Here is a 20,969-nt window from a genome sequence, read left to right on the forward strand (position 1 = left end):
GGTCCACCAGCTATACCATCACTAACCAGCATAAACCAGCATTGAATCCATGCTGGTTTATACTGGATTTTTCAGCAGGGAAGCTATAGCTTTGAAAGCATAAGATCCCACCCTCCCTTCAGAACGCAATCCAAAGCAATATAAACTTTCTTTCATGCATATTTTTTACTGCCTTGCAAGCTCTGGCAATTTATTTTCTAGAAATGCAAATGTAGTCTTCATGTGTTTTCACAATAGCATGCATTGTTCTAAACTCACTATGTATAAAATCACAGAAAAATGTACAACGACAGTCTATAAGAGCTAAGGCTGCTGATGAATCTGAAGGTGCTGGAAAGCATTCATACGCCATGCATCAGATGCACAAGCTTTCCTGTTGAAACTGACTTCACATAAAGCCTGACGCATTTTACAATGAAAAGTCATTATTGTCTCTGTTTTGACATTACTGTTTTGAATTGGCTCTACTGTGGTGTGTGTGCAATTTGTTCACCCTCAGGTGCTTTCTGCAACCAGCATTGCAAGAAGAACTCTGTGACAGCATGGAGGATGAGCTAGCAGAAGTGGAGATGTTGCAGGAGCTTTCCACACTCAATTTGAACAGCAGTCTCCTGAATGCTTACGCAAACCACAGTAATGTCACCAACCACACTAGTATCACCTACTACCCATATTACCAGCACTCTCTGTCTGTCGCTGCCACCCTGACAACGGCCTACCTCTTCATCTTCCTGTTGTGCATGGTGGGAAATGGCTTGGTATGTCTGATTGTGCTGAAGAACCGGCAGATGAGAACGGTCACGAACCTCTTCATCCTCAACCTGGCCGTTAGTGACCTTCTGGTGGGCGTCTTCTGTATCCCAACAACCCTGGTGGATAACCTCATTACAGGTAAAACACATCACTACACTGACACAAACATGTGAAGGAGAGAGAAAAAAAACAATCCTGTCTTTTGCCTTGACCACTAAAAACATTTTTCCACCGCTCATGGCTATGTAGCACATCTTTTGAGCATTTCTCCACAGAGCAAGTCTCTTATTACTGCAGTGAACCCTGAGTTGTTTCCCCAGTTAGCGCGTTCATGCATTATGCTGGGTTGTATCTCAATCCCACAGTTCTAAGTCTAGAGCTAATACTCCTACAGCATTGACCTATTCTGACATTTACTAGCTGCTGCATATACACTCACCGGCCACTTTATTAGGTACACCTGTCCAACTGCTCGTTAACACTTAATTTCTAAGCAGCCAATCACATGGCGGCAACTCAGTGCATTTAGGCATGTAGACATGGTCAAGACAATCTCCTGCAGTTCAAACCGAGCATCAGTATGGGGAAGAAAGTTGATTTGAGTGACTTTGAACGTGGCATGATTGTTGGTGCCAGAAGGGCTGGTCTGAGTATTTCAGAAACTGCTAATCTACTGGGATTTTCACGCACAACCATCTCTAGGGTTTACAGAGAATGGTCCGAAAAAGAAAAAACATCCAGTGAGCGGCAGTTCTGTGGGCGGAAATGCCTTGTTGATGCCAGAGGTCAGAGGAGAATGGCCAGACTGGTTCGAGCTGATAGAAGGGCAACAGTGACTGAAATAACCACTCGTTACAACCGAGGTATGCAGCAAAGCATTTGTGAAGCCACAACACGCACAACCTTGAGGCGGATGGGCTACAACAGCAGAAGACTCCACCGGGCACCACTCATCTCCACTACAAATAGGAAAAAGAGGCTACAATTTGCAAGAGCTCACCAAAATTGAACAGTTGAAGACTGGAAAAATGTTGCCTGGTCTGATGAGTCTCGATTTCTGTTGAGACATTCAGATGTTAGAGTCAGAATTTGGCGTAAACAGAATGAGAACATGGAACCATCATGCCTTGTTACCACTGTGCAGGCTGGTGGTGGTGGTGTAATGGTGTGGGGGATGTTTTCCTGGCACACTTTAGGCCCCTTAGTGCCAATTGGGCATCGTTTAAATGCCACGGCCTACCTGAGCATTGTTTCTGACCATGTCCATCCCTTTATGGCCACCATGTACCCATCCTCTGATGGCTACTTCCACCATGTCACAAAGCTCTAATCATTTCAAATTGGTTTCTTGAACATGACAATGAGTTCACTGTACTAAAATGGCCTCCACAGTCACCAGATCTCAACCCAATAGAGCATCTTTGGGATGTGGTGGAACGGGAGATTCGCATCATGGATGTGCAGCCGACAAATCTGCGGCAACTGTGTGATGCCATCATGTCAATATGGACCAAACTCCCTGAGGAATGCTTCCAGCACCTTGTTGAATCTATGCCACGAAGAATTGAGGCAGTTCTGAAGGCAAAAGGGGGTCCAACCCGTTACTAGCATGGGGTACCTAATAAAGTGGCCGGTGAGTGTATGTCAGTTCTTGCTATTTGGCTCAGTAGAACAAAAAGCTCATCAAATGCTGGATTTCGGTCAGAACTGCAAACGCTCTTTAGCTTTTTTTGCTAGTTGGCATGCAGTCCTTGCTCACTGCAAGGACACAGCATCAGTGCCCGAAGTTGAATACTTTATTTGGAAAGGCATGGATAATGGCTTAAAAATGAATAATGGATTCTAATGTATAATAGGAAAAATATTTGGAAGACACAGCCTGTTTGCTGGACAACAGGTGAGCCATGCAGGGGATAGCATGAGATTATACATAAACCTGTGTTAAGTGAATGAGTGTTAACTACAATGCATACAAATGCAAATCTGAATCTGTGCATACTAAAAGTTTTCAACCACTGAATATTTTCTTTCAACTTCTGTGTTCTCATCATCTTTTTTATACAAGCGCTGTCCTCTTATTTGAGGTTGTCTTTTTTTCATCATCAGAATATAAAAGAAGATATATTGAACAGTGTTTCTATCACAGTCAGGTTTAATTTTTGTCTTTAGTTTTAGTCATGGTCATCATTGTCTGTTTTGCCTGAGTTCTAATTCATTCATTCGTAGTCATGATCTCTAATTAAATTTATATTTAATCACTTAGTAGATGCTTTTATCCAAAGCAACTTACAAATGAGGAGAACAATAGAAGCAATCAAACCAACAATATGCACCTGTTGTGACAAGTCCCAGTTAGTCTAGCATAGTACACGTGGCAATGTATTAGTTTCACACCCGTTTCCTGTTCCGTTGAAGTCCTTCCTCTGTGTATTAAAGTCTAAATTTCTCCCTTAGTTCATAGTCTCGTGTTAACTTTACGTGGATTGTGTTTGTACGAGCTTTCTCTGTCTTGTTTTATTGACTCGGAGCCTGAGCCTGCCACAAAGATCGAGCGATCACCAGAGGCAGTCTTCATCCCGGAGCCCTAGTCCAATGCAGAGTCAATCCAGGTGTGTTTGCTGGCAACAGCGTCAGTCATCATCGATGGCATTTTAGTGGAGTTTGTCGGCTTGAATACGAGCCCTGCCCACCCTCCTGCGGCTGAGGATGAGGTATTTAATCAGAGCTGGATTAATGTATTACATGCTTTACATACTTTTGTTGTACTTCAGTTACCTCCACTCCCAGACAGTTCCTCATTGTTTCAGTCATCACTGGATATTTCCAAGTTGTCACTGGTTATGCCCAGTACCAAGTCTCCTTCGTCGCAGATGCTCAGCCTCCCTCTCCCTCCTCCACTGCCAACGCCATCCAGTTCATCTGCCTCGTCTCCGCTGTCACCATTCAGCTCCTCCAGTTGTTCCACTCTGCTGCACGGACCCATCTGTATCTGCTTCTGGATCTACACCTTCCTCCATTGTCCTCATTCCACAGTCTCCGCCACGGTCTGTCAAGCCAATGCCTCCACCTCAGTTACACTTGCCTGCCACTCCACCGTGGCCCTCCAGGCTTTTGGCATCACCCTCAGCTCCGCTCAAACTCTTGGTCTCAAACTCCACCATATCTACCCCAGTCAGCAGTCTCCCTTGGTTCCACCTGGCTCCTCTACCAACACTCCATCGTGGTCCTTCATGTTATGGCTCTGGGTCATCCTCCTGCTCCTCCCATCTATGCTCTGGTCCCTCCTGTCTCTATCCTGGCTCCTCCCAGGTCATCGTCTCAATGGTGTCTTATTCTGCCTGCTCCTCGTCCTCCTCCAGAGTCCCCACCCTCCCTCCCTCCCTCCCTCCCTCCCTCCCTCTCTCTCTCTCCTCCTTCCTCAGATTGGTCTGTTTGGCAGAGTTTGGAGTGAAAAAAGGTTAAGCGCATCAAAATGTTTGACGATATAACTGATTAAAATGGCAATTATCGATTATTTTTTGCAAATGTCAACACAATATTTTTCCATTTAACTTCAGCGCATAATTTTTAGGTTGATACTTCAAATATCACGAAAAACTAAGTTGGAAACACTTTGTTGAGAAAATTAATTTAAATTAATGTATTTAATTCAAGTGGATTGAATGCAATGAAAACAGATTGAAAATCATGTTGCATTAGCACATTTTAAATAAGCCCATTTTAGGCGATTACTATTAATAAAACTAACACATTTAATCCAATGAAATTTCTTGCTAATTGGTTAACAATAAATAAAACTCAGGCAAATCGGCAACAATGAGTAGTATATCCTCAATGTTTTTTCTTTAATCACATGAGTGTTAAATGCTTATTTTCTCTCCAGTCACCTGCCCCCTATCCCATCCCCTCACACCTTCTACAAACCATCTCTCTTACGCCGGTTTCACACTGCACACGTTAGCAGAGCGTAAGCAGCGCAGGAGCAGTGCGTACGGTGAGCGGAAGCAGGACACGCGCGTTTTGCTTTCATACTGGCAGCGTTTGACGCGTACGGCGTGTTTACAGACAAAGTACTCTATAATGGGTAAGTTGGCATTGCTTTGTTTCGTTTTCAAATACATTTAAGAGAAAAGACTTGTCAAGAAGCTTATTTCATTAATCAATAGGTTGTTATATAACTTTTGGTTCATATTTGTTTTTGTTGACTTTGTTTTCTGTTTAAATTGATGAAGGTCATTTGATTGACTGTTTAAAACACAATAGATATCACCAATGCGCTGGGATTTTCCCTACCGCATTCAAGCAGGCTTGGGTAACCCTGCAGCTTCAAAAACCCACATTAAACATTTGTAGATAGTTACAGACCTATCTCTCCCATACCATAATAGCGAAAACACTTGAACAAATTCAACCAGGTAGCATCTTTATAGGGGAGGTATCCAAAGCACATCAACAGGGGTTCCTCAGGGTTCAGTTTTTGGGCCCCTCCTCTTCTCCATATACACTACATCACTGGGGACCATCATACAGGCACATGGTTTCTCCTACCATTGCTATGCTGATCACACACAGCTCTACCTTTAATTTAACCAGATGATCCCACAGTAGCTGCACTAATCTCAAGCTTTGATGAAATGGATGAAAGAACATCACCTGCAGCTCAACCTGGCAAAGACTGAGCTTCTCATATTGCCTGCTAATCCGACTCTACAGCACGATTTTACCATCCAGCTAGGTTTATCATCAATCACCCCATCAAGGTCGGCCATAAATCTTGGAGTAATCTTTGAAGACCAGCTGACCTTCAAAGACCACAGTGCAAAGACAGCTCGGTCAATCAGGTTTGCACTACACAACATCATGAAGATCAGGCCCTTCCTAACTGAGCATGCAGCACAACTTCTCGTCCAGGCCCTGGTCATTTCTAGGCTTGATTACTGCAATGCTCTTCTGGCTGGACTTCCATCATGTGCAATCAAACCTCTACAAATGATTCAGAACGCTGCAGCAAGTCTTGTCAACTTGTTCAACGAGCCCAAAAGGGCTCATTTGTAAGTTTCTTTGGATAAAAGTACCTGCAAAATGAATAACTCTAAATGCAGTTGGATTGATTGTGAATAAAATCACCTCTGATTGATCAATGAAATGCAGCAGCCAGGAAATAGACTGATGGATAGTATGGAAGGTCACTTCAACAAGCCTTTCCCCCACACTCTCTCCATGGTTCCCCTTCTCTTTGTCAGAATGCATTATAATAGCTTATAAATAACATCTATTTACCAAGCAGGTGATGGTATGTTCTGAGCATTTCTGTTGTGAGCTGGTCTTTTCACTTTAACAGTTACAGCCTTTTAAGCTCTGCAGTGACTCAACGTGCTGAAAGAAAATACATTGCTTAGTGTGGAGTAAAGTTAATCCGGCTCTTTCTGTCTTTTTATATACAACCCATTTGGTGTCAAGTTATACTGGGATTCTCAGAACATACCATCACCTGCTTGGTAAATAGATGTTATTTATAAGCTATTATAATGCATTCTGACAAAGAGAAGGGGGAGAGAGTGTGTTCTGAGCATTTCTGTTGTGAGCTGGTCTTTTCACTTTAACAGTTACAGCCTTTTAAGCTCTGCAGTGACTCAAAGTGCTGAAAGAAAATACATTGCTTAGTGTGGAGTAAAGTTAATCCACCTCTTTCTGTCTTTGTATATACAACCCATATGGTGTCAAGTTATACTGGGATTCTCAGCCTTAATGTCTGCTCCAACTTGACAAAGGCTTCAATCAACTTCAGAGGGCGCATGGAATAACTCAGAACATCTGATTCTTCAGCTTTCTTCCAGGTTGCACTACAGTATGGGTTCACAACCAATAATCTCTATTCATTTTAATCTCAAATCTAAACTAATTTTATCTTATACATTGTTTCTATATTTAACAATGATTAATATGCATATATACACTCACCGGCCACTTTATTAGGTACACCTGTCCAACTGCTCGTTAACACTTAATTTCTAAGCAGCCAATCACATGGCGGCAACTCAGTGCATTTAGGCATGTAGACATGGTCAAGACAATCTCCTGCAATTCAAACCGAGCATCAGTATGGGGAAGAAAGTTGATTTGAGTGACTTTGAACGTGGCATGATTGTTGGTGCCAGAAGGGCTGGTCTGAGTATTTCAGAAACTGCTAATCTACTGGGATTTTCACGCACAACCATCTCTAGGGTTTACAGAGAATGGTCCGAAAAAGAAAAAACATCCAGTGAGCGGCAGTTCTGTGGGCGGAAATGCCTTGTTGATGCCAGAGGTCAGAGGAGAATGGCCAGACTGGTTCGAGCTGATAGAAGGGCAACAGTGACTGAAATAACCACTTGTTACAACCGAGGTATGCAGCAAAGCATTTGTGAAGCCACAACACGCACAACCTTGAGGCGGATGGGCTACAACAGCAGAAGACCCCACCGGGTACCAGTCATCTCCACTACAAATAGGAAAAAGTGGCTACAATTTGCAAGAGCTCACCAAAATTGAACAGTTGAAGACTGGAAAAATGTTGCCTGGTCTGATGAGTCTCGATTTCTGTTGAGACATTCAGATGTTAGAGTCAGAATTTGGCGTAAACAGAATGAGAACATGGAACCATCATGCCTTGTTACCACTGTGCAGGCTGGTGGTGGTGGTGTAATGGTGTGGGGGATGTTTTCCTGGCACACTTTAGGCCCCTTAGTGCCAATTGGGCATCGTTTAAATGCCACGGCCTACCTGAGCATTGTTTCTGACCATGTCCATCCCTTTATGGCCACCATGTACCCATCCTCTGATGGCTACTTCCACCATGTCACAAAGCTCTAATCATTTCAAATTGGTTTCTTGAACATGACAATGAGTTCACTGTACTAAAATGGCCTCCACAGTCACCAGATCTCAACCCAATAGAGCATCTTTGGGATGTGGTGGAACGGGAGATTCGCATCATGGATGTGCAGCCGACAAATCTGCGGCAACTGTGTGATGCCATCATGTCAATATGGACCAAACTCCCTGAGGAATGCTTCCAGCACCTTGTTGAATCTATGCCACGAAGAATTGAGGCAGTTCTGAAGGCAAAAGGGGGTCCAACCCGTTACTAGCATGGGGTACCTAATAAAGTGGCCGGTGAGTGTATATATATATATTGCAATTTCAAGTTTATCTTAACATTTGGTTTACATAACATTTTCTTATTTAGCTGAAGCAACATGTCTCCATGTTCTGTGTCATCCGTCTTTGAGCTGTATGTTTGCCTGTTGTACCATTATGTGTACCAACAGGTGAGTTTTTTGGAGGTAACTGGTATATTCTCCCTCATGCTGTTACAATATCTGAATATGTTTAGAATTATGTTTATTTTAAAAAAAAACGTGTTTTTTAATAATTAATTGGATAAAAATGTTTGAGTGTGTGTAATTTACTTTGTAGAACAAAACGTCCATGCATCGTCAACTTGTGTTTATAGACCTTATTTTACTCGTAAACTGAAAAACTACCTTATAAAAAACCATAGGAAAATATCGAGGGAACCACTGTCTTCCAGGTTTATGTCCTCCCTGCACATCTCTATAAACAGGATCATGTTTAGCCAGACAGTCTTTATAGAAAATTATTTCAGTATGATACAAGATCCTGATTAATGAGTCTGGGTTGATTGCAATAATGACTTCACATCTACTTCATCAACCCTCTATAAGCATAACACTACTCCTGTGTGCTTTTAGAGAACTAAGAGCTCTATCTTTTTATTCGTGGCTCACCAAAGTGTCCATTGTGATAAGCCCGCATGCAGCATCTCTAGTTGCTTTAGAGATGATCACATAATCATTCGCACAGTACACAAATAGTGACCTGGATATTGTGAAACTACATTACTACTGCCTCAGGCTGTAAAGGTGCTCCCAGATTAAAGCATTAGGTTTCTTTCACTCATATTTGCACTTAAGATGTATTTACTTGTGTGCACAAAAAAAAAAAACATCTTTTAAATAAACTGCACATTCGACTGCATTTTTTTGCAGAACATGTGATGACACGTAATTTTTGTTATCAATAATATGAGCACTCTATCATTTTGACCAAGAAACTCGTTTCATGTTTTATGCCCTGAATGAAAAAGCAAAGGTATAGGAAACAGATCCAGATCTTTCACGATGCAACCTGATCATGTCCACAGGTGATAGCATTGCAACACTATATATTTCTTCTAGTCCGCAGTATGTTTAACGGTGTATAAAATGCTGAAGGCCTTGAGTCATGCCCAGGGAGACACTCATTCATTTCAGCATATTTATAAACTCTTAAACGCACAATAATATTACTGTGGCATCTTGAAAAGTTTGAGGATACTTTTTTTAAACTCCTCTTATATTACAGTTCCCAAGTTCAGCTTAGACAGCCTGCTGATAAATCGAGAAGAATCATTTACTCTCACTCTACTTTCAGCTATTTTTCTATATCTCGCTCTCCTGAAAGTGTGTGTGTGTGTTTTGAGGGGGTTGTGTGAAGCCCAATTTACCTTGTCAATCATTACTTTTTCTCTCTCTTTTTTTCCTCCAAGGTTGGCCTTTCACAAACACAGTCTGTAAGATGAGTGGTCTGGTACAGGGTATGTCTGTGTCTGCCTCTGTGTTTACACTGGTGGCCATTGCAGTGGACAGGTCAGTGGTGTCATTACTTGAATCTGATGAAACTTGTCAATAATATTTTAAAATCCAATTCTAAATTATATATATTTGAAATGAAATAAAGAGATTAAACAAAATATTTTTATTAAAATGTTTGAAATTAATACAGTACTGTGCAAAAGTCTTAGACTCATTAGTATTTTCACACACACAAATGGTTTTAAGCCATTTATTTCTTGTAGTGCGTCAGTAGGAAATATCGGTTTACATTTCCAAACATTCCTTTGTGCTTATTTTCTAAGCAAACTTAAACTTTGAATTGCCATAGTGTGATACACACACACACGCACACATATTATATATATATATTGGCAATAAAAATAAAGAAAAATCGTAACGTCATGACTGGGGCAATTTTTAAATCCTGGCATTTCAGAAGGGTGCAAGCAAATAATTTTAAACTGGGGAGTTTGTTTTGAGGTATAGAACAACTATGCTTTTGTTGTAGAGCAACCTCTTATATGTGTAAATATCAAGGACATTTTGATTTTCCATTTCATAATGATAAAATACGACAAAGGGGGAAGTAAGCGGGAGAAAATAATTATAGAAAAAGGCAGAGGATTAACTGACATTGGTGTACAGTTTATGCCTGATGGATTTATTCCAGCTGTAAAGAGCTCTGTTCCAATCTCCTCCAGGTTCCGTTGCATTGTGTACCCTTTCCAACCTAAACTCACCCTACTGGTTGCTAAGGTGACCATAGTGATGATCTGGGTGCTTGCGGTGGTGATTATGTGTCCATCAGCTGTGATGTTGACTGTGGAGAGAGTGGAGCATCATTACATGGTCCACAATGAAGACTACAACCACACATACAAACTTTTCTCATGCTTTGAGAACTGGGCCAACCCACAGATGAGAAAAGTCTACACCACCGTCCTGTTTGCACACATTTACCTTATCCCCCTCACCTTGATCACGCTTATGTATGGACGTATCGGGATCAAACTCTACACCACCTCTGTGATCTCTGGGAACGATCAGCACGAAAGCGGACAGTCTCACACCTCCCCTCCGGCTCCTGGAGCGCAGCAGAAAGGCCGGCCCCTCATTTCCCAAAAGAAGATCAAAGTGATCAAGATGCTGAGCGTCGTGGCTCTGTTATTCACACTCTCCTGGCTGCCTCTGTGGACCCTGATGCTCCTCACGGACTACGGAGGTCTGAACGAAGACGACTTGGAGATGCTTAGCGGCTACGTGTTCCCATTCGCTCACTGGTTGGCCTTCTCAAACTCTAGCGTCAATCCCATCATCTACGGATACTACAATGAGAACTTCAAGAGGAGCTTTCAGGCGGTGTGCAGTACGCATTCGTGCTGCTGCGAGGGAATGTCTGTGAAGAGAGGAATGCAACGGAAAGCAGGAGGAGACGTAAGGGATCCTGCGGTCAACTCCAATCCCCTGAATTTCGGTGCAAGGAACCGGGTCTACAATGACGGCGATCTGAAGAACTCGGGGACGTGTCTGGAGTTGGAGCACAGGAGAACTGGCCGGCTTTGTAATAACTCGGCCTGCTCCAATGACACAGGATCCAGTGCGGGATCTGGGATAAAAGTGGTCACAAACCAAAAAGTCTTTCAGATGGAGGAGCCAGAGAGTCCCATCAGAGGGGGTAAAAACCAAGCCTGGGATGAATAGATGGATTATTTATGCGATTAATGGACTCTGGTTGTGGGCAGTTGAGACTCCACAGATCTTTAATCTGTGATCTTTAAAGTGAGATATGAAAAGTGAGATCATTAGATCAAGTCAGTACTAATCTCATCAGAAAATGTATGTGAAAACACTTGAAACACTCAAAGGCTGAATGAACTTATTTTTGGACTCAAAATTCTCAAGCTCTATTTTGTTTCCTGGAAAGTGCAAACGAGAGCAATGTTAAAGGAGGTTGAAGTCATATGAAGTCACATATTGCTTTGTAAAGCATTTGTTTACAAACTTTAGCTTTTCAACAGAATTTAATTTGCAATTAAAAGATTTTAATTCACCAAATTCATGCAACAACAAAAAAAAGTTATATATTTAAAATAAGCATCTAGTCTAAACAACAGGGAAATCTGTGGGATACTTGGTAACAAATCAATTTCAAACATTTTAATCTTGTACAAAACATTTCTGATATTTGAATTGGAGTCTGTGAAATGACGTGTAAGCCTGACAGTTTTTCTCAGATCAGGCAACAAGCTGCGATCACTAAATTGGCCGTGTTTATCTTTTCTCAAGACGGTATTGCACAGTTGCACAAATGTTTCCTGAAATCAACATTGTATTTTATATATTGTATTTGTGTATGTCCTTTATTATGTAAATCAGTGATTTTATCACTGTTGTGAAAACCATTGGAGTGAACACATATGGTTACTACCAAAGGGGAAAGATGCCATATGTCATATTTGATATAGCTACTGTAGTTCACTATGAGAGAAAACAGAACAGCAGGGTGGCAAAGATGCGAGGAATAAGCACAATCCGTGACTATGACTCAAATGTTTATATTTTAGTGTTCACTGTGTTTTTCATGCGTCCTAATAGGTCTGACTGTGGCTTTAAGAGGCTTATGTAAAGTCTGGCTTGGTACCTGGTGTCTAATTATATACTTAATGCTGTAATAGCAAGATGAATGTAAATGGACTGTAAAGTGAATGAATATGATAAATTCATTCCATTATCTCTATAAGGAGGTGTTTTTCCTCCATTCTACAAGTGTTACCTTAAAAGTGTAAATTAATTCTAACCGTTTTCTTGGGCTGAGACTATGTGTCATAATTTGCACCTGGTCCTTTGAGAATGGTCACATATAGACCTAGTTTATATTGTATCATAGTTTATCACACCACGGAAGACAAGTCAAACACAGGCCCAGCGACTTCTTTCATTAAAAAAACATCTTTAAATGACCCCAAAGAACAGAGTAAAAAAGAGCTCATTAACACTTGAAAGGAAGGACATATTTTGTAACTATGACATCAAATAACATCTAACCGTTCTTTACCTGCAAAGTGCAAGTCGTATGCTATGGTGACAGTTATGTCTAAATGATCGATTGTGACATAATCATCATCCTTTTTTTTAACCAGTTGGGCTCACCTTGGGCCTTAAAGATCTTTTAATGACTTTTATTGATTTCATGACATTGGGAAACTGGTAGCTATACATCAGAAATGCAGAAATGTCTTTTTTTTATTTGTTAGAAAGTGTCCAGCTTTGCTCAATTCGTTGCTTTCAGGTGTCAGCACATTAATGACAAAAAATAAAGCTTATTTTTATACAAATATTTTCTCAACAACTCTAAAAAGAAATTTCAAGTGTTTGTAGAGTAAGAATGCTTATTAAAAACATTTGCGATGCTAATGAAGCCCATCATTCACTTCAAATCAGGTTTCTCTTAATGGGGGTCCGTTCAATTTGCTCAGTGAGTTTTGACCTCTCTTGTCATCTGTCTGCTGCCTTCATATGGATTTGGAGAACTACACAGATTATACCGCTCAATTTAATAATAATTGCACATCATCTCTTGACTACTCCAGAATATAAAAAAACGTAATAACTCCTTATAGTTTGAACTACTAAAGACAGATTTCCCATGACAAAGTCAATCAGAAAAAAAAGAAGAAATAAGGTCTACCCTCTCTGACAGTGCACAGAGAATAAAAACTAAGTAAAAAGATAAACTGATAAACTGAAAGAGAATTTGCATCAGTGTCTGGTATAATTATAAAATAGAGCTCCCTACTACTACAACAACATATATTGTCGCAATTAGCTATATCACAACTAAAAATTTTGCATTCGAATTACTTTTTAGATTTAGATACAATAATAAAAAAAAATATTCCTCTAATTTATTTTAATCTTGCATATTCTGCAAGAATTTATGAGCAGAACTGTAAAAGTGAAAAACTGTATGTCTATGGCTAATTATGGTCCGTTAAAATTTAAGATTTGTCAATTTCTTCTGTTGAGTGTCTTTCTCTTTGTGTAAATAGATTTAATATGCATAATTATTGTTTCACTTTGACTGGTTGAGTCCTTTAAAATCTGGTTACACTTTGGATGAGTCTTTGGCCAGGGGGGGAAAGTTTTGTTTTGTGATTGTGTTTGAGAATTCACAAATATTACGTACTGTATAAACCAGATCAAAAATCTATCTTTTATGGCTCATCCGAACTAAATACATGTAGTTATTTCTACGGTAATCTGAACAAATGGATCCAATTTCCAATTTTAGCAAATTATAGTGCAGACCATTAGTCCTAAAGATAAAATTGGATTGGAAAAACAAAACTGAATTGGGTGCAGTGACCAAAGCCCTGTCATGTAACTTGGGTCATGGGTTATTTTTGGGATAGCATACAACATAGGCTTACCGTGAATGTACCGTTTACTGTGCACATTATGTGACGAGTTAACAAAGCACAGAAAAAGCAAAATACAGTCTTTATTTCTAAGCTGATAAATGAATGCCAGGTTTGTTCACCATTAAGAATTGAGAATGCCTTTTCAATTCCATTTTACTTTCTGAATTTGAAAGTTGTAAACAGGATGCATAGTAATTGCAATTTGAATATAAAGAAGTAGAATTGAAATGACTAAGTAAAGCAAGGCATTGAACTTTTTCATGGATTGAATGTTGGCTTGAATTCAATTCTGAATTTTGCTCAAACCTGCTGGATGTACTAACATGTTATAGTGATTAGGTCATCACCAATGTAGCATACTACTGCTTGAAATGTTTATTGTGCAATAATGCCTTATGTTCCACTTCCTTTTGTTAATAAAAAAACAATAACAGGCAACATACAGTGCACACTGCTCAGTATTCAGTAAGAAGTAAGCTATAGCATTCTGTTTCAAGCCCTTTCCCCCATGTTTACATGACTGAGGAAGTATCACAAGTGCTCACCATTAAATGGAAATAGTCCATGGAAATGTAAAAACTCAGCAAATGTTGTTGATGTTAATTACTATTAGCTTGCGGCTAATTTGTCTGATGTTGTTGTGCTGTAAGGCTTATAAAAATTGTCTAGTGGCTAAATGCAATCAGTTTTCTTTGTGAGGTTTCACTGAGAATGTGTGATATGATTAGTTTAGTGTTTATAGCATTTCATTTTGGTGGAAGAAATGCTCTTCGTCTAAAAATGTCTGAATATGTGTAAAGCAGCAAGGTCAGTAAACAGCTTTTACAGCAGTGTAAAATTGAGTTCGATTGAGACTGTTAGAGAATTGGTCAATGAATGCCATAAATGCTGCTGTTCCAAATCTTTCAGTTGATGGATTCAATTCGGTGACTGAAAAGTTTTGTAATCCACAACCTATTACATAAAGTGTTTCTTTTCATTTATTTTCTGTTGTTAATCTGCCAATTGTTACACTGTACAATCTGTCATTAAACTAATTTATATTTTAAATAGTAATTTGTAGATCTACATTGTTTCTTGTTGCTTTGCCCCCGGCTTACTTTGAAAATAAAGGAGAAAATGTCTCATAAACGTTTGCAGCTCATTTGTTATTGAACAATACTAATTAAACATGGCTTGTTTTTTAGCCTGCACTCACAATAGCAAATGTGTTGAAAAAGATGACAGAATTGATTTACTCTTTCTGTTTAAACGTATACCGTGCGTAATGTAGTGTACACACAGCGGGGTCCCATTATTACAGAGTCCAGTTTTCAAGGATTCTTACTCAGAGGTGTAAAAACACCACATGCTGTTAAAACAAGCACTTCTACCTGACTTTCCTTTCAGTCTAGCTAATCTATTCATTACTCCAATCATTCTAAATGAACTATTATTAGTCAAACTGTTTCAGGAACTGAAGCTGTGAGCAAGAATGGTGATTAAAGATCTGAAATGACTTAGTTTAATCACCATGGACACCCAGAAGACTGTAGCTATTTGTGGAGGCGGTTTTTTTAAACAATGGTTTGAAAGTAAAATGTAGTACTCAATAAGATATTCAAATATATCTAGATTGATTGTCAATTTTTTTCTTTGATTCATAATCAAACATAAATAAATACCTTTTAATATTCTATAAGTGCACATTACTTAGCATTAGCTTTAAAAGGATTGTCCAATGGACATCTATGCAGTCCGTAGTGCATGAAATGCAGCTCAGAATACTCACATTCAAAGACTAGACCTCTGATCTTCACAGCTTTCACTCCAGCACCATGTGGGCTTTTTGACAACAGCCATGCAGAACAATGCAACAATGCTCTTTTCCCCTCGAAACCATCTAATCGCAGGGATTTCAACCAGAGAGTCAAGGAGTCTGTGGACAGACTGGACACTCAAAGAAAAATGTTTTATAAATTGAATTTTTAAATTAAATAAATTAGAGTTATTACACATTGTTGAAAAAAAATATATATATATATATAATTTTTATATTAAGGGGTCTCTGTGCTGGAAAAGGTTAACCACCCCTGCTCTAATCTAATCTAATCTAATCTAATCTCTATCTCAGAAAATAACCTTAGGGACGCATTACAGACTATCTTATCTTTTTGTCACATAACAATTTTAGTTAGGATCTTTAAATGTCCTGTTTAACTTGTCAGATCTGAAATTAAGGCTTAAGATAAAGCATTTATTTAATACGGCCCCAGGTCCTAAATTAACCAATCTAATCTCGTCTTGATTTGGTGTCTAAGGATGAGCCTGAGAAAAATTCACAGAAATGGTCTACTTATTTGGTTTGTTTTTACGAAGTGATGAATTTGCACAAAGACTAAGAGTTTGAATGGATGTACAAACTTTGGCATCGCCAACAAAAGTAAAACATTTAATTAAACTATGTTAAATTCTCTCCTCCTTTTTAATATTTGATATGTCCATTTATTTTGCTATCCCGTAACAATGCAATCAACAACAAAAAAAATCAAAATGATGAAACATTTCCTCACAGCTAAATAGATCGATTTGAACTTAAACTAGGTGTACTGATGTGTAAAATTCATCTTAATTCAATGAGATCACACCAATTTCAGTTGATGTATTCTGTGAGCGTTCCCAGAACATCATTCAGTTGATCCAACCAGTGCTGTCACTGGTCAAACTGGTGCAGAGTTGGCAGAACCTGATTTCCCCAAGTGCAACCTGTTCCAGGATACACATCTTTGTTGATCCTGGAACAATATTCCAATCAACCAATCAGATTTGAGGGACAAGTCAAATGTCAAAGACAAGTCAAGTTTAGGCTTACAACCAGGGTTAGGTGCTTCTACATCAGTGTTATTCACCTATCATTTCCCTCTGATTTTAGGGATAACTTATGGGTATGGTTAGGTTTAAGGATAGGGATATTGTTACATCGGGGATTCGGGAGAAGTATTTGTGTGTTTATCTCTCTCTCTCTCTTTCTCGGGAGGCTCCGCCTTAATTGACCGCACCTGTCATGCCCGGGGATTGGCGGAAGAGACTGGAGGGTCCTTTGAAATGTTGTGAATGCTGATTTGAAAGCGGGGGATGTTGTTGGCATATTGAGTTACTGAGAGAGATTATTGTTATTGTAAAGGTTATTGTGAGAGTTACTGTGACGTTGTAAAGTGAAATTCCCTGTGTAAAGTGAAAAGCTTTCTTTTTATTTTCCCTTTTTAACTTTGTGCCATTTTTTTAAAACACTTGCTACATGTACTGTGCTGCACTAACTGGGACTTGTCACAACACTTGCATATTGTTGCCCTATTGTTGGCTTGATTGCTTTTATTGCGCTCCTCATTTGCAAGTTGCTTTGGATAAAAGCATCTGCTAAACGATTAAATGCAAATGTAAATAGCACTTAATTTCTAAATTTACTCTCCTTACTCCCCTAATCCAGCCCTATGCAAAGCATGCTGGGAACTAGAAATTCACTGCTCGGTTTCAGTTAAAGCAGCAAAAAATATTTATGCTGTACCAATACAAATGAATTAAGGTAACTTGACATTTTACAAATTTTATTTAATTTGATGTAATACAATTGAGTGCAAATGACAATTAAGAAAAAAAGGGTTTCTTTAGCTCATTTTAATTAACCAAACAGATCAACCAGCAAAAATCTTTTTTTCTTTCTTTCTTTTTTTTTTTTTTTTGTGTGTGCATGATTATTTGCTCTGCATAGTTGTTCCCTGTTGTTCACACACTTTGGGGTCAACTGAGACCCAGTGCCCTATTATATATTGCAAACAACTTAAAAAGTTGAATGCAAAGTTTAGGATTGTGATTTATGGTTCCTCTTGCACCCCATCTTCTCCAACAAACAAACTGGCTTCAAGGAATTGGGGTAGTTTTAAGTGACCTTGCCAGATGCTCTTCTTCCATGCTTGAAGCTCCCCTTACTTGGTATATCTAGAAAAAACAGTCTAGAGTTTTTTTCTTTAGAAGTATCATCTCCTTATGCTCTTTTCCCCAGAGAACAGCAGGATCAGTGACAGTAGTCACAATGGTGTGCCCAGAGAGCCAATGTGTTTAAAGAGAAGGCTGGCGCGAGTCTATAGGCGCCATTAACTCATTCGTGTTGATTTGTTTGTAGCGCAGTTAGTCCGCGATTTCATTCACAACACTCAAAACTAATTTGTCACTGCTTATAACTTCCTACTTTACCACCTCCATGACATGTAGTGCGGTACCCACTAGTTCATGTCCCATTTACTCCCTGTTTCTGGCTAAAATCCTAGTGAATTCATACATATTACGACTCACGCATTTCTTGCATGCAGGTCCGGTTTGACTGCTCCTATGTGGATGTGCGCACCACTGTAGGGGCAGTATTTATCCTTGTCATAGGGCAGAGGGTGCAGAGCATTGTTCAGAGGGGTGTTTGTTTGTAATAATGTTTTGTATGTATATGGGTGGTGTGAATAGGTGGTGTAAATGTGGTAGAAAATGATAGTGATATGATGATACTATTTTATTTTCATGTAATGTTGATTTTCTACTTTGCTTATAGCTTATTTATGGCCTTAGGCTAAAGGTAATACCCTGATTGTTGGTATAGTCCAATTGGCCCTGAATGGGCCAATTTGGCTTAATGCTTTGGCCTATTTAAGAGGGCCTCACTCTGCATTAGGACAAGGGAAGGTGAGTAGTTTGCTGTGAGGCTATGTACAAAGTGTTTGCTGTACTATCGTTGAAAGCCAGAAGCATTGTGCTGTTTTGATTATTTTGTTTTCTTGACTTCTGAGTTAAAATATAAATAAACTTTATTCTATTTTTTGAACAAATTAAGCTCTGGTAACTGTCTTTTCCACCTCCACCACCTAAAGCCAGTGAGCCTACACATCCCAGTATTTGCATATTTAAAACCAAAAATAAAAGTCTCAGGAAAAAAAACACTCTTTAAACTTATTACACAGTCTTTCTACCATTTCAAACAAAGGTTCAAGTCTGATACATTGCATGAAAGCATGAAACACAGTTTCTTTTTTTTAAGCAAAAAGGACAACCTGAGTTATTCTTCGAATCTAAAACTGAAATAAAACAATTCACTGCAACAGCTCCATGCAAGATTCTCCACTGTAAATCTCCTGTTCTTTTTGATAATGGTTGCTTGTACAACACTCTCCATTCAGGTCTTACCTCATCACCCAACTTTAACACAGCATGCCAAGGGGTATCAACTCTATTATTTAACTTTTTTTTTTTGTTTAAAACGAGCACACACATTTTATACAGTTCTTTTCCAACACATGAAAAAAAATCAACAGATGATAACTTCCGAATAAACCATCCGGAACACTCTTCAATTTTTGGTTGAATTAACAAACAAGGAAACAAATCTTCACTGTCAAGGATATTAGTCCCTAAAGAGAATTCCTCCAACATTCCTCCAATTTTTCTTCATCCGTAAACACTTCTTTTAATTTATTCAGATAACGAGAAACTGAACGAACAGATCGAATTCCAATCTTTTCAGTAAATGTTTCTACATTCTGAAAATCAGGCCCAGTTAAACACAATAAATTATTTAAAACATAAATTCCTGAGTCTTTTAAACTCCTACTAAATCCTGGTAGGAAATTGGGTGCAGATACATCTAGTCTTGCATTAAGTATCAAGGGTTCATTCAGTAACCAAAAAATTGAGTGAAAATTTTCAGTCCTTTGAATGTGAAAAAGGTTCCAGATCTTAAAAAGGTGTTGATAAAAAAATGGCAATTTCGAGAGATCCAAACACTGAAGGTCCATTAGGAAAAGAGATTTGTCCATTCCGAAGTTTCCAACAGTCTTAAGTAGGGCACAACTGATTGCCCTCCAACTCACATTCATCGGTCCATCAAGAAATCTTTGTAAAAAATGCAGTCGGAAAGCTGCAATCCTGCTCTGTAAGTGAATCAAACCCTGGCCTCCTTCTTCCTTAGGTAGAAATAAAATACTCTGTGGAATCCAGTGAAGTTTGTCTCCCAAAAAATCAACAAACGCCGCTTGAATTTCGGCTATTAGTTTCACATGAGGATCAATACAAACCAGTCTGTGCCATAAAAAAGAGGCAACCTAATTATTTTTTATAATAAGCACTCTTTCCCAGACTCCATATCATGGAGTGCCTTATACAGCTCTCGCAGGGTTAGGCTACATTCCAGTTCTTTACTGCACTCCTCTGAGATATTTGGTAAATCCTCTAGAAAAGGAGATTTTCCTTTATTTTCCGGATTGAGTTCACTTTTGTGGATTGATAAAAACTCATTGCTACATCACGAATCTGTCTGGGATTATATAACAAATTGCCATCCTCAGAACGTAGGGAATGAATTAAACGTTTCTGCCCATTTTTCTTCTCATGACCAAAGAAATACCTGGAAGGTGCATCAATTTGATCAATATTTAAAAAATGAGCACGAACTAAAGCACCTTGTTCCTTAAACTCTAACAGCTCTTTAAGTTCAGCTTTTTTCCTAAAACAAGTTTCCAAAATATTACTATCACCCGAGGATTGATACAACTTTTGTAAATCTATTAATTGTTTTTCAAGAAATTCTACAGAACGATTAAATTCTTTTGTAACATTTCGAGTATATTGTTGTGTGAATTGCTTTATTTGTACCTTTCCACAATCCCACCATTGCTGTAAGGATTTAAAAGACGTTTTCGTTTCTTTAAAAGATTTCCAAAAGAATTTAAACGATTCAATAAATAATTTATCATTTAAAAGACTCGTATTAAAATTCCAATAAGCGCTTTTGGATTTCACTGAATTTAAAATAAACTTACAACTTATCATACTATGATCAGTAAAAGACAAAGGCGTGATAAAACATTTGTTAAATAAATTTAAATGATGTTTAAATACATAAAATCTATCTCGCCAGTGATATATAATTATCACGCATGTGGGCTCATGTGTATTGTTTTTCATTACCATTTATCATTCTCCAAATGTCACATAAATCATATTTCTCAATCACATGAATTAACCTCTTACGTGAAGCCATATGAGGTTCAACATGATTCCTGTCCATATCCAACTCAGTACAATTAAAATCACCGCCCAAAAAAAGAAAATCTTCAGAACC

The 20,969-nt window shown here is 38.8% G+C and overlaps 1 protein-coding gene across 1 annotated transcript; it reads left to right on the forward strand.

Moving 5' to 3' along the window:
- The first annotated feature begins 502 nt into the window (after positions 1-502).
- On the forward strand, positions 503-11,302 carry npffr1l2 (neuropeptide FF receptor 1 like 2). The gene is made up of 3 exons (XM_056254694.1): positions 503-891; positions 9,344-9,443; positions 10,112-11,302. Exons 1-3 carry the CDS (start codon positions 543-545, stop codon positions 11,109-11,111), a joined length of 1,449 nt encoding a protein of 482 aa, XP_056110669.1. The 5' UTR covers positions 503-542; the 3' UTR covers positions 11,112-11,302.
- The last annotated feature ends 9,667 nt before the right edge of the window (positions 11,303-20,969 follow it).

The sequence above is a fragment of the Rhinichthys klamathensis genome, unplaced genomic scaffold (assembly GCF_029890125.1).
Source record: "Rhinichthys klamathensis goyatoka isolate OS25496 unplaced genomic scaffold, OSU_Roscu_1.1 h1tg000114l_1, whole genome shotgun sequence".
Lineage (NCBI taxonomy): Eukaryota > Metazoa > Chordata > Actinopteri > Cypriniformes > Leuciscidae > Rhinichthys > Rhinichthys klamathensis.

What these genes read in the sequence shown, in the direction of transcription:
- npffr1l2 (XM_056254694.1), top strand. Translation starts at nt 543, where the DNA reads ATGGAGGATGAGCTAGCAGAAGTGGAGATGTTGCAGGAGCTTTCCACA. An exon ending in GGTGGATAACCTCATTACAG is followed by an intron (nt 892 to 9,343) that starts GTAAAACACATC and finishes TTTTCCTCCAAG; the next exon opens with GTTGGCCTTTCACAAACACA. An exon ending in GTGGCCATTGCAGTGGACAG is followed by an intron (nt 9,444 to 10,111) that starts GTCAGTGGTGTC and finishes AATCTCCTCCAG; the next exon opens with GTTCCGTTGCATTGTGTACC.